Source organism: Ictidomys tridecemlineatus, chromosome 7 (genome assembly GCF_052094955.1).
Source record: "Ictidomys tridecemlineatus isolate mIctTri1 chromosome 7, mIctTri1.hap1, whole genome shotgun sequence".
NCBI lineage: Eukaryota > Metazoa > Chordata > Mammalia > Rodentia > Sciuridae > Ictidomys > Ictidomys tridecemlineatus.
In genome coordinates, this window is record NC_135483.1 from 131,993,888 (window position 1) to 132,006,487 (window position 12,600).

General features: G+C 33.2%; 1 protein-coding gene across 5 annotated transcripts in view; it reads right to left on the reverse strand.

Annotated features, from left to right (window-relative positions):
- The window catches only part of Kcnh7 (potassium voltage-gated channel subfamily H member 7), a 460,547-nt gene that overhangs the window by 52,405 nt on the left and 395,542 nt on the right, over positions 1 to 12,600 (reverse strand). For all 5 annotated transcript variants that reach the window (XM_078017498.1, XM_021729010.3, XM_021728984.3 and 2 more), the window contains one exon: positions 6,454 to 6,653. In XM_078017498.1, the coding sequence (XP_077873624.1) occupies positions 6,454 to 6,653 (200 nt within the window). The remainder of the gene's footprint in view (positions 1 to 6,453; positions 6,654 to 12,600) is intronic.

A 12,600-nucleotide genomic window follows, 5' to 3' on the forward strand; every position in this document is an offset into this window, starting at 1 on the left:
CCACTGGAGTGTAAAATGAATTTCAGTGTAAATATAAATAGTTTAGCATAACTCTGAAGGGTTAAAAATGTGCCAACAAAGATGATGGACACTCTTCCACCAATAAAAAAGGGTAAATGCAGAGTTCATTTTGGAGCCATCTGGCCAATAGGAGCCAAAATGCTGAGAGAGGTTCCACAGATATACCTAGCATATAATTTGTAATAATTATATATTTTCCCATCCATTCTCATTCACATGACTATGTTTAAACCAAGAGAAGCAATTAAAATATTTATAAATTTCTTGAGCTATTGATACCTTAAGGCTTTTGCTTACTTTAATCCTTAAAAATACTAAGAAACCTGACATAATAGATAAATATTTACAAATCTATTAATATAAATTTCCAGTCTGCTGGGTATATCTTCCAGTGAAGAAAATACTGGGCTTTTATTTTAGGGAAAATTGTGGTGTCTTGATTCTATTAAGCTTGAGAAATTCTGGATTACTCTAGGATTTAGACTAAAAGACTCTTTAAAAATCATATTTCCAAAGAATATTGTATAAGTGAACTTTGATGATCTTTTTCTATTGTTTATGATTGATTTATTCCATGTTGAACAAGGGAACTGAAATTGAATTGAGTTTAAATTACTCCCTTGCTCTTACCTTTTCAAAGAAAGCAGTTTAAAATATGTCATCTCCTTTGGCATAAGAAATTGCACGTTGGACTCCTGTTCAAATAGGACCATTATTTTAAGGAGTTTAAAAACAGTCTGAGACATAATATCCACCTTCCTACTATTTCAAGAGTAAGACTTGCAATAGATGGAGAAACTGAAGCCAGAATGTGTCCAGTGCCTAAGCAGATTTCTGCAATGACTGCTTATCATATGCCCAGCCCCAAGTCATGCTGTTCTTACTTTTGTTGGCTCAGGAGTTGTGAAAAGTCAGATCTCATCACTGAAAAAAGACTTTCTCACTTTTTGTGGGAGCAGCATAATGCCACCTGTATATAAATCCTTCTTGATTGTGGTTGGAGACCAGGATGAAGTGATTATTATCACTTTCGAAAAATGACTGAGCAACTATCATTCATGACTTCAAAACATCAGATCTTGTCTTTAGCTTGATATTGTTCATGTCAGGGAGTTCCAGATGGTTCTCTGTGGGGTTGCTATTTGTTTGTTTTTGTTTTTAAGATGGGCAGCTTTTGTGTAAAATAAAAAGGGCAGGTGAACTTTGCCCTTTCTTAAGCACCAATTGTTTGGGGTTGGCTACAATAGGTGATCAAGAGTGACAAATTTAGGGCTTGGGATAGGACTTAATAGAGTACTTGCTTAGAATGTATAAGGCCCTGAGTTTTATCTCTAGCAAAATCAACAACCACAAACTCCCCCTCAAAAAGTGACCATTTGTGTGAAAGTAGTGAACTCCTTATCTGTGCAAAATTTTACTATCTATCCAATTTCCACAAAACCAGGCAATGCCTGTCAAGCAATCAAAATGCAGATTAAAAACAGTCTCTCAATTGCAGTGTGCAAAAATTTTTAAATTCAACTCCTAAAAGGTAAGTAGTTATTTATTTATAGAAAACCAAAAGATTTTACTAGTCCTGTGGGTCATTTTAATTTAAATGCAAGTTTTTGACAATTTTCTATCCCCTTTTTAAATAAGTCTGATGTGAGGGCATCCTTTTAAAAAATTTTATTAAAGACCTTTGATACCTTGGCCTGATCAGTCAAGTTTTTTTTTTTAAATCAACAATATTTATGGACTTCAGTATAATAAAGGATATTTAGAACAAGTCAAGGAGGATTAAAAACAATATAGTGTTAAAAATGAACCAGGCTATTTTGTAAATTTTACTTTAATATTAGTGTGGGATTTATTATGACAAGTATTGTTTTTAATCTGAGTTGCTGAATTGAACATAACTGAAAGAGCCTACCGATACATTTCACTATGGTGTACCAAAACACACACTGATCCAAATATGAAGGTCTGGCATAGATGAAGTTATTTCCATATGTGCAGAGAATGAGTGTAACAAAGTTTCTGAAGGAGTAGAGCTAAATCATGGATGCAGAAATGAGGTTTGTGTTACTAATGGAGACAGATAACAGGGAAAACTAGGAAAGAGTTGTGAAAGTAAAGCAACATTAGATTTAATGTTCGTTATGCTCCTTGGAAATCATGTCTAAGAAATAAGGATTTATATTAAGCAGTATATCATTTACTATTCTCTTTTCCACCTTGATTGGCTCTGTTGGGCTCATTACAACTGTATAGCATGTCACTCAGAATACCACTGTGATTCTATGTATTTTTAACCTACTATGTTGTTTCTTGATTGAAATCTCAAAAAATTCCTCCCCTTTTCAGTTCTACACCTGTCCCATACTTAACTCTTTCTCAGGTACCTATCTACTTCCGGCTTGACATGGAGGCTACACCATGTAGTACAAGAGTTGTTTTCTCTCTATGCCAATATCTTCACCTTTTCTCATGTCTTCCCTGTTGGTCTTCAGAGAAAACTTTTCTATCCACACTGTTGAATAATTTATCCCTTTTATTAGGCTCTTTTTCTGACTCCTTTCTATGTATGCCTTTCAAAATTTCATCTATGATTGCCCCAGGCTAAAAACCCCAATCAATTATTCTTCTTTCTTTCTAAAAAAATAAGTAAATAAAGTTTCATCTGGATGATTTGTCAAACTCTGCTTTATATTCTTCCACATATATGCCTCAATGATTTTGCTCGTCTTTACCTGAAATGTTCTCCTTGGTTCTCTGCCATCACAATTCTGCCACCCACCTAGTCCAGTAATTTTGGAATAATACTCCATGCAGAAGCAGATGTTCCACAAGGGAGACCCAGATGCTCACAGCAGGGAGGGAGGAGATGGGTGGCAGATAGACTAGAAACTCCATTTTCAGGAAGAAAAATTCTCATGATAGTGGCTTTACACATTTACCATATCTGAATATTGTGCTTTAAAAATACTTGAAAATAAAAAGTTTAATGACATTGCAGAAGAGGTAAAGTGACTTGTCCAAGATTAGAGGCAACTGATAGCTTGTATTTGGGTCTTCCCTATCTGTGTTTTCTTCTATTATCCAGGCATTACTCAGTGAGGGTTCTGGGCAGTATTTTTTGGTATGGAATAAATTCTGCATTAAATGTTTATAGAGGCTTTTCTTCCATGCCATTATAATATTGAATTACAAAGTGATTTATGTCTTAAATGGGTTACTTCCTTCCATCCAGAAGGATATATGAATCATCAAGACTCTTCTTCATTCACTTATGTGTGACATGATACCACTTGATTCTATACTGGCATGGAAGATTATTTTCATCATTTTAGTAGTATTGTAACTAAATGTTGGCAAACCTCAGAAAGTTTCAGACTGGGTCAGAAATATGGCTTTGATTTAGGGAAATTCCTTGAGAAGCCATCAGTCCTAACCTGAGAAAGCATCTCCTCATTCCTAACTAGTAAATTTTCTGCAGGTAAAAAGAAAACAGGTTTTCAGAATTAACCTGTGCAGATCTTTGAGATAATTTTTAATTTTTGAGATAATTCTTTAGAGTCTGAAATCAGACTCTAAAGAATCTGGCCTCATCATCCTGGCCCTTTTCCTTTTGTACTCAACCATTGGTTCAATTAAAGGAATCATTGTTCCCAGAATTTTTTCAGTTTTGGAACATTCTGGCAATTGCTTTCACAAATGGCCACACTTTTTAGGTCAATTCTTCCCTATTTTTTATGCAATGAAAATAACTTTAAGTCAATTATTACAGTGTGTTCAGAAATGCTGTACTTTATTTGGACATGACTAACAGTAAAAATGACCTGAAATGTTTTATGAGAAATTATATTTAAGGTCATACTTAAATGAAATAACATGGAATGCTGATGCAAAATACAACAATTTGATGTATTTTCATGTATCACAATACATAAATCTAGACTACCTTCAACTGTTATTAAATTATAGCTTAGTTAACGATAAATTGACATGATTTAAGAATTTTAACAATGTGATTTTGGAGGTAAAAAAAAAAAGTCCACTTATTTTTTAACCTCTCAATAGACTAGGAGTACAGTTGGTTTTCTCTAATCAACTTTATTTTGCATTATCATGCTTAATAAGCAAGCATCTTCCATTTGCTGAGTTTTCAGTTACCTTGAACTTTGATTTTTTTACTCACTTTGCAGTCACAAAATGAGAAATGTAGACACTGTGTACAAACGAGAAGTTCGTGCAAAGTCAAGTTCTCAAAACCACATGCAAGACTCAGCGGCACATGGTTTAGAGCCCACACACTCCAGGATCATGTAATACTGGCATGCAGATGAGAGGAAAGAAAAGCACCTACATCATGAAAATAGAGGGTGATGAAATAGAATGACATTTTCTTTATGACAATTATCTAATGCAAACCGTATACCCATAACCTTTACCAGAGTGGGAACAGGGGCAGAGAAGTAAATCTTTGCAGGGAGTGGGAAACTGTATATAAATATTAGATAGAGGTCAAGTTGTTGTTAAGTTTAAGAATAACTATTCTGAACTTGGCCTCTTCCAGGTTGTCTTCCCCAGTTTCTTGCTTTGTATTTCCTCTGCTACATCATGCAAAAAAGATCAAAGCTAACATTGGAAATCATTTAACAAGCTCTAAACCTGACAGATAACAAGGGTGTTCTCCACAATTTACACGAGAATTAAATTGGATATAAATACCTCCTGTTCTTACCGGTGGGTGTTGTGATTCCATGTGTTAAGGTGTGAAGCAGACAGGAAAGAGATAAATCTTTCATAAGTACATTGTAAATAGGCAAGTGGTATATAAACCATATTCATAGGTAATAGAGTAAAACAATGAAAGGTAAATAGTTGTCACAAAGTAGACTTTACCACAAAAAAAATGGTCATAAAATTAGAGTTTATGGGGGGCGGTAAAATAAATAAGTGCTTTACTACTGTTATTTAAATAATCTGGCAATGTGGAACAATAAAATTGAGTGATACTTATTTTGATTAAAAATTCTTGACACTGCTTCATCAACCCAGCAGTAGAGATTCCCAGAGAAGTTTTGAATGCTGATGCTTTTATTAGACAATCATACTGATGAAAATATATACATGAATAATATATAAATGTTCTTTCTTGCAAGATTAAAGTGTTCCCTTGGGAGAATTTATCAAATGAATTTTTCACAATGAACTTTGGGATAATTGGAAATAACTCATGGAATTAAGCTACAGTTTTGTATGAAATGTGCTAAGTTGATTACTTCTTCAAATTAAAAGTTTTAAAATGGTATATTCTTTATTTCTCAAATAAATTACATGCAACTATGATAAACTTATCCACAGCAATGAATGGGCAATATTTACAATATTTCCTGCACCATTACTCCTAATTTTGAAACTTGATTTTTGGTTAGAATTTTGCTGATCACACACACACAAAAATCAATCTAAATTCTGTAGCTTTGCTTTCAAAAATTTATATTATAAAATTGATGTAATTAAATGTCAGTGATTTTATTTTTCTGAAGAATTCTCAGAAATAGAATCCTTGCCCAATGGAGGATTAGCTGGATGGGAAAACTCCAAATTTTAATCTTTTTCCTATAGCTCAATGATATGCCATTGACTTTGAATTTGTTCTATAATTTATCTGTAACAATCATCTTCTAAAACCAAAAAAGCAAGTAAAAGAATTTTTGCATTTTTCCCTACTAATAAAAGGCCCTTTAAAGCAGGCTGATAAATATTGATTTTTGAGCAGTGATAACAGGAGGTAGGGTTGTGATAAGTGATTGTAGATGTCAAATTTGCTTAAAAATATGAAGGAATCCATATTTCCCCATTGAAATGAAAGATTCATTAAACCAAGTACATTTAAAGGGCACATAGTTAATTGTTTAAAAATATAGAAAAAATGTTGTTGAAAGTGGCATGAAACTTCCTATCAGAAAATGCTTTTAACATGCTTAAGCTCCCTAATCTTTCCTAAAAATTTTTAAATGTTCTACTTTTAAAAAATGTTTTATTTAACCTTGGATCTCTGTTTGGGGGCATTGTTACAGTTTACTTGCCAAATTTTAATTTCACAAGGGTTCAGCTACTTTTTTGGATGCTGACAATTAGGCCATACTTTGAAAGTCCAAGTCCCAGCTAAAGCAAGACTTTCTCTAAACCAGAAGTGGGAACTCCACAACACACAGTTATATCAGTTTGCATCATGTTATAATGCCTTTGCCACACAGTATAACTAGATATAGCACCATGCAATGCCATGAATTGAGAATGAGACACTATCTCCAGGGGAGAAAATAAACATCTGAGAGAAGAAAACAAAAGCAAGGGATTCAAAGCTGGTGAGACTGGCTTTTTCATTTTGGCTATAGCTCTAATGCCTGTAGCACTGTTTTGGGAAACAGAAATACATACCATGTTCATGTCAATGCCATTGGTGTAAGTCCATGCATGCTGGAAATACTCTTCAAGCCGTTGCCTCAGAGGGTTGGGGATTTGGTGAAAACGAATGAACTCTTTTACTCGTAGCATTTGCATGTGGTACCTGGCAGTTCCCGAGTACAGTCTTTGGATAATTGCAGAAACATTCCCAAAAATGCTTGCATACATTAGTGCTGGATTGGATAAAAAACAAAGTTATGGGGGAACACTACACATGTGTATAGTATATCTTCTCAGGATATCAATCATGTAGATTTTGATCATGTCAGCCAGCCCAGTTATGCAGATTTACCACTGGCCCATGTGCAAAAAAATTAAACTAGTAACACTTGAAATTTTTATAATTTTAATGGTATAAATAGAGAGGGAAAGTATTAAAACTCATCATGGATTCTAAATTAAAGTACAAATACAATTTTTTTAAATAATATGAGCTTGTGATCAGGAGCATTGACTAGAGATGCAATGGGTTTGGAATATAGCATTTGAGTATTTTTAGTAAGGCATGCTATGGCTTACTATAATTTTTTTTCTGAAAAAATTATTCATGGGAAAAAACATCTTTTAGGGATTTATAAAACACTTTTTGAATTAAAGTTAAATATTAATTTTAAAATTGTGACATCTCTGCCTCTTAGCTTCAAATCTAACCTTGTAGTAGTAGAGGTCTGTTATAAATTTTAAGGTTATTTTTAAAACTTTGGATTTTCTGCGTAATGACTAATTTTTAAAAGAAGATTAAAGTTTCTTTAGAGTGTTAATTTGTATATGATTTTTAATTTATTCTAATTCACATTCACAGTTTCTTTGCATAATAATATATCTCTGGCTTAGGAAATGCATATCGTTTAATTTTTAAGAAAAAAATTGAATACATTTTTGTTCTTTTACATATAGGAAGAAAGTGTTATTTTATCCCTTGCAATATTTTCACTACTTAGGTAAAATACTCTCATTAGTACTTCTTGAGCTAAATCTTTAGGATTTAAAATAAGGTCTTTGTGTATTTTCTTTTTTCCTTGTAGTATTTGTTTTTAACTTAGAATGATCCTAAAAATGAAATACTCTGTACCTAAATCACCTGGTATATGATATATATATACCAGGTGATTTAGGTACAGAGTGTGTGTGTATGTATGTGTGTGTGTATATATATATATATATATATATATATATATATATATGATTTAGGTATAGAGTGTGTGTGTGTATGTGTGTGTGTGTGTGTGTGTGTGTGTGTGTGTGTATACATATTTAGGTACAGGTATACATATATATCTTTGGGCATCTGTCAGGAGCCTGGAGCTGATGTGTATGTAAGGCACTGGAACAGCACTATACTGTGCATGTGGGAAAAGCAGTAACAGCAGCATTATGCTTTCTTGAGCATTTGCTTTTTTCCACAGCTTTTATCTTATGATTTGTATATTATGCTTGTTTTTCACCTTCCTTGTTTGTCATAGAAGTCCAAAGCAAGAGAATATCCCTGGGAAAGAAGAGGAGCCCTTTAATTTTTATTTATTTATTTTTTATTTAAAGAGATGAAAACTGAGGAGATACAAGGTTTAATTTTTTTAATTTGGCTAGGCCTCAGTGTGCTTAGATAAGCTGGTTAAATATTACTCTGGGTGAGTCTGTGAAGGTGTTTTTGGTTGAAATTAACTATTTGTTGTTGTTATTTTGTATTTTTTTGGTGTTGGGGATTGAACTCAGGGACACTCAAACTAAGCCCCATCCCCAGTCCTTATTTTGTATTTTATTTAGAGACAGGTTCTCACTGAGTTGCTTAGTGCCTTGCTTTTGGTGAGGCTGGCTTTGAACTCAGGATCCTCCTGTCTCAACATTTGGAGCTGCTGGGATTATAGGTATGCACCAACGTGCAGGTGAAATTAATTTTTGAATCAGTAGATAAGTGAAGCAGATTGAACTCCCCACTCAGGGTGGGCCTCATCTTATCCATGTGAACAGAACAAAATGACAAAATAAGGGAGAACTCACTCTCTGCCTGCATGTCTGTGTTGGGAAATAAGTATTCTCTTGCTTTGGACTTGTACCCAGACTCAGAATGAAATTATACCACTGTTTCTCCACCATAAATGCTTAGGACAATTCTTTATAATAATTCTAGGTATCTCTGTATCTATTTATCTGTCATCTATTGATCTGTTTTTCTGGAAATCCAGACTAATCCAGGAGATCTCTAGCTGAGTTAGCCTGTTCAAGAGACATTAATTCTCTCTAAGGCAGATCAGTTGTTTAGGGTATACCTTCCATAAGAAGCATCAGCAGCCCTAAATTCTTTCTAATTTGAGTCAATTAATACATTGTTGCAAGGAGAGATTAGCAATATTTGTCACAAACTAATTCCTGTGACTCATGTAGGAAGTATATTTTGCATCCTAAGCATAGCATTGGATGTATCTTTATGTACTGTTATGTTTCCAGAAAGTACCTATTACATGCTCTGCAAAGAGATTCTGAGAGCACATAATCAATGATAGTTATTTTACCTAAACCACACAGTTACATAAAAGGGAAAGGTCAGGAAAAATATTCTTGTTTAGTTTTTTAATAAATATTGAGGTTTTATCTCTATCTTACCATTGAAACATTAGTTTATGTAATAAACAGGTATTTCCCGCTTAGTGTTATAATGGAAAATCTGGATTGTAAGTATGTAGTTGAAGACCCAAATGAACGATTAAAATATATCTCTTGGGAAATTCTATGCTGATGATGTTTTAAATTATACAGAAGAGTTATTTTTTGTTTGTTTGTTTTGTTTTGATTGGAGAGGAAGCAAGTAGAGCTAAATATTGCAAGATAGAGATAAAACTATAATATAACAAAATTATTATAGTTATATATTATTTAGTTGATGTCCACCAATTGGAGTAAAATACCAGTCAAAAGAATGCTGGCTATTTATAGATGGGCATTTTCCCCTTAAAATCAATATTTTATTTAGTAGAAAGTTCTTATTTCATCAAAATGGTTTACTTGTTAGTTTATTAGAGAAATAAAACATGTATATCTTAAAACTTCCTTTAGCACACTATTCCCAAACTATGATATGTTATCCAAGCTAATAAATTTCACTGGTTTTTGTATATTAGATAAACTATGCCGATAGACTAAATACACTTTTTCTTCCTATGTATTACATACAATTTTGGGGTGTAGGTTGGGTACTGGGGATTGAACTTTGGGGTATTTTACCTCTGAGGTACACCCCCGGCCCCCCTTTATTATTATTATTTTAAATTTTGAGACAGGGTCTTTTTAAGTTGCTTAGGGCCTCACTAAGCTATTAAGGCTGGACTCAAACTTGTGATCCTCCTGCCTTAGCCTCCTGAGTCACTGGAATTATAGGCATGTACCACTATGCCCAGACATATTTTTAAAAATGTACTTAAAAATATAAATTTATTGCAGCATAATTTATTTATAACAAGATACATCCTTTTCAAGTGCATAGCCAAAGTAGATGGGACAAACATGAATAATCCTGTAAATACAATAATTGATATAGACTGTTTCCATTACCACAAATGTTCTCCTTGTGTCCCTCATTTTAGACCTTAGGCAACCATTGAACTCCTTTATGTCAGTACAGATTAGTTTGCATTTCCTTGGGTTTCGCATAAATGGAACTATAATGTACATGCTCATTTGAGTCTGACATGCGCAACAGAAGGTTGAGGATTGTTGTGTTTATCAGTAATTTGTTTTAGGTCTTGAATTGACAAATTGATTTGCATCCTTTGGCAATGCTGCAGTTTATCTCTTCCATTGATGGAAGTTCACTGACTACTATGAATAAAGTTGCCATGAATATTTGTGCCTAAGTTTTTGTGTGTGCATATATTTTTATTTTCCTTTTAAACACTTAAGAGTGGAATTACTGAATTGTGTGGTATGTATAACTTCATAAGAAACTGCCATGTTGTTTCTCAAAGTTGTTTTATTTTACATTCTCATCAGTAATGTATTACAATGCCAGTTGTTCCATATCCTCTGGAACATTTGGTTTAGTCAGTTTTTATTTTTAACCATGGTAGAGTGTATGTAATATCTTACTAGGATTTTAATGTGTATTTCCCTGCTGACTGATGTCATCTTTATATGTACTTTATGACCATTCTTTTGTGAAGTGTCTTTCCAAATATTTTGAAAAAATATTTTGCTCATTTTTGCTCATTTTTGAAATGAATTATCTTGTTAGTTTGGAGTTGTAAGAAATCTTGATATATTCTAGATATCAACCCTTTTTATATTTATATTATATCCTATCACTTTCCCATTTATATTATTAACAATGTCCTTTGAAGAACAGAAGTTAATTTTGAAGGTCTCAAATTTATTGATTTTTTTTTTTTGTGGTTCAGAATTATCTTTTGTTTTGGTTTTGGAAAAAATGTATCATTCATGAATTTGTGCATTTCACCTAGATTTTCAAATTTATTGTAATAAATCAATTCATAAAGTACTTTTATTATCAATTTTCTTCCCAGAATTCAATTTTTTCCCCCTATGGTTCTGTGGAATAATCCAGAGCTTCACACATGGGAGTCAAGTGCTCACTTATTTATCACCCCTTCTCCTCAAAGTTCAGCTTCTTACTTAATATATTACAAAGTTTAGTCAAAATGTCCCAAGCTTATGTCATCATCAAACTCCCAAATTCTCTTTCTTCACCTCTACTTTATTCTCCTGGGCTGGTTTAGCAGTGGTGGAGGGGCCTCCAGCTGATTGAGCAGATCCATCAGCCCCTCCATTGCATAGGAAGTTCCTAAGGCTAACATTGAACCTGGCCTTAGCGAACAAGCAGACAAATCTGATTTGTTTATACCAAACAAACTTATTAATCTTATTCTCTGTGATGGTAGCTTCATTGTCATGCATTATGAGGGCAGACAGTGTAGACAGAGGCTAGTTTGGAGACCTAGACCATAGTGCTGTTGGGTGTAGTCACTGCACACTGCTGGGCACAGTGCTAAAGAGAAGAAGTCCGGGCTCACCAAGCACTACTTTCTTTCGCTTTCTCAGAAAGACCAGCACCTGGGTGGAAGCTACTTCTGTCTGTAAGATTTATAGTAACATCTTTTCTTTCATACAGGTTGTTTGTAGCTTTCTCTGCCCCTCTTTTTTTCCAGTCTAATTCGAAAGTTCATCAATTTTATTGATCATTAGAAAGCCAAAATTTACTTTGATTCATTCTCTATTGTTTTCTGTTTCATTAATTTCAGCTGTTATTTCCATTTTCCCTTTCTTTCTACCTGTGTTGTTTAATTTGCTAGTTTATCTTATCATTATTATCTTTTACTGGTTTCTTAAGATAGAGGCCTGGATCTCTTTTAAATAAAGAGACTCAGAAAGCTATAAATTTCTCTCTAGACACTGCTTTAGATGGCTCATACATTTGCATTAAGTAAAAATATTTTCTGTTATCTATGTGATTACTTTTTCTTTGAACTATAAATTATTTGGAAGTGTGTTAATTCATTTTTAAATATTTGGAGACGTTACAAATATCTATCCATTTTTCTCTCCTATATTTCTGCCTCCTCCTTCTTTATTGTTATTTATTCTTGGATTTTTTTGTGGTCAGAGAAATACTCTGTATGATTTTAGTACTTTAAACATGTTCTGTGGCTCAGGATATGATGTCTTGACTAATGACCTACATATACTAGAAAAAAATGTGTGTTCTGCTGGTAGTCTGTAATTGTCACCAAGCAAAGTTAGCTAACAGTAGTACTTAAGTCTTTTATATTTTATTATTATTATTTCTATTGTATAAAACATAGAAGAATGCTGAAATTTCAAACTGCATTTGCAGATTTCTCTTTTGAATTTGTCTATTTCTCCGTTTAGGTTCATCACTCCCTTTGCATTATAATTTTGACATTTTTTTTTGTTTCAGCAATTTAAAAATTTTATTCCATTATCTCTAGCTTCTGTTGTTTCTAAGAACAAATGTTCTATTATTAACCTTATGCCTTTTTTTTTTTTTTGATGTGGATCTTTTTTCCCCCTAGCCCTTTTTAAGATTTTCATTGTAACTAGTTTGCAGCAATTTGATTCTTTTATGTTTTTGGTACTGGGTATTAAATTCAG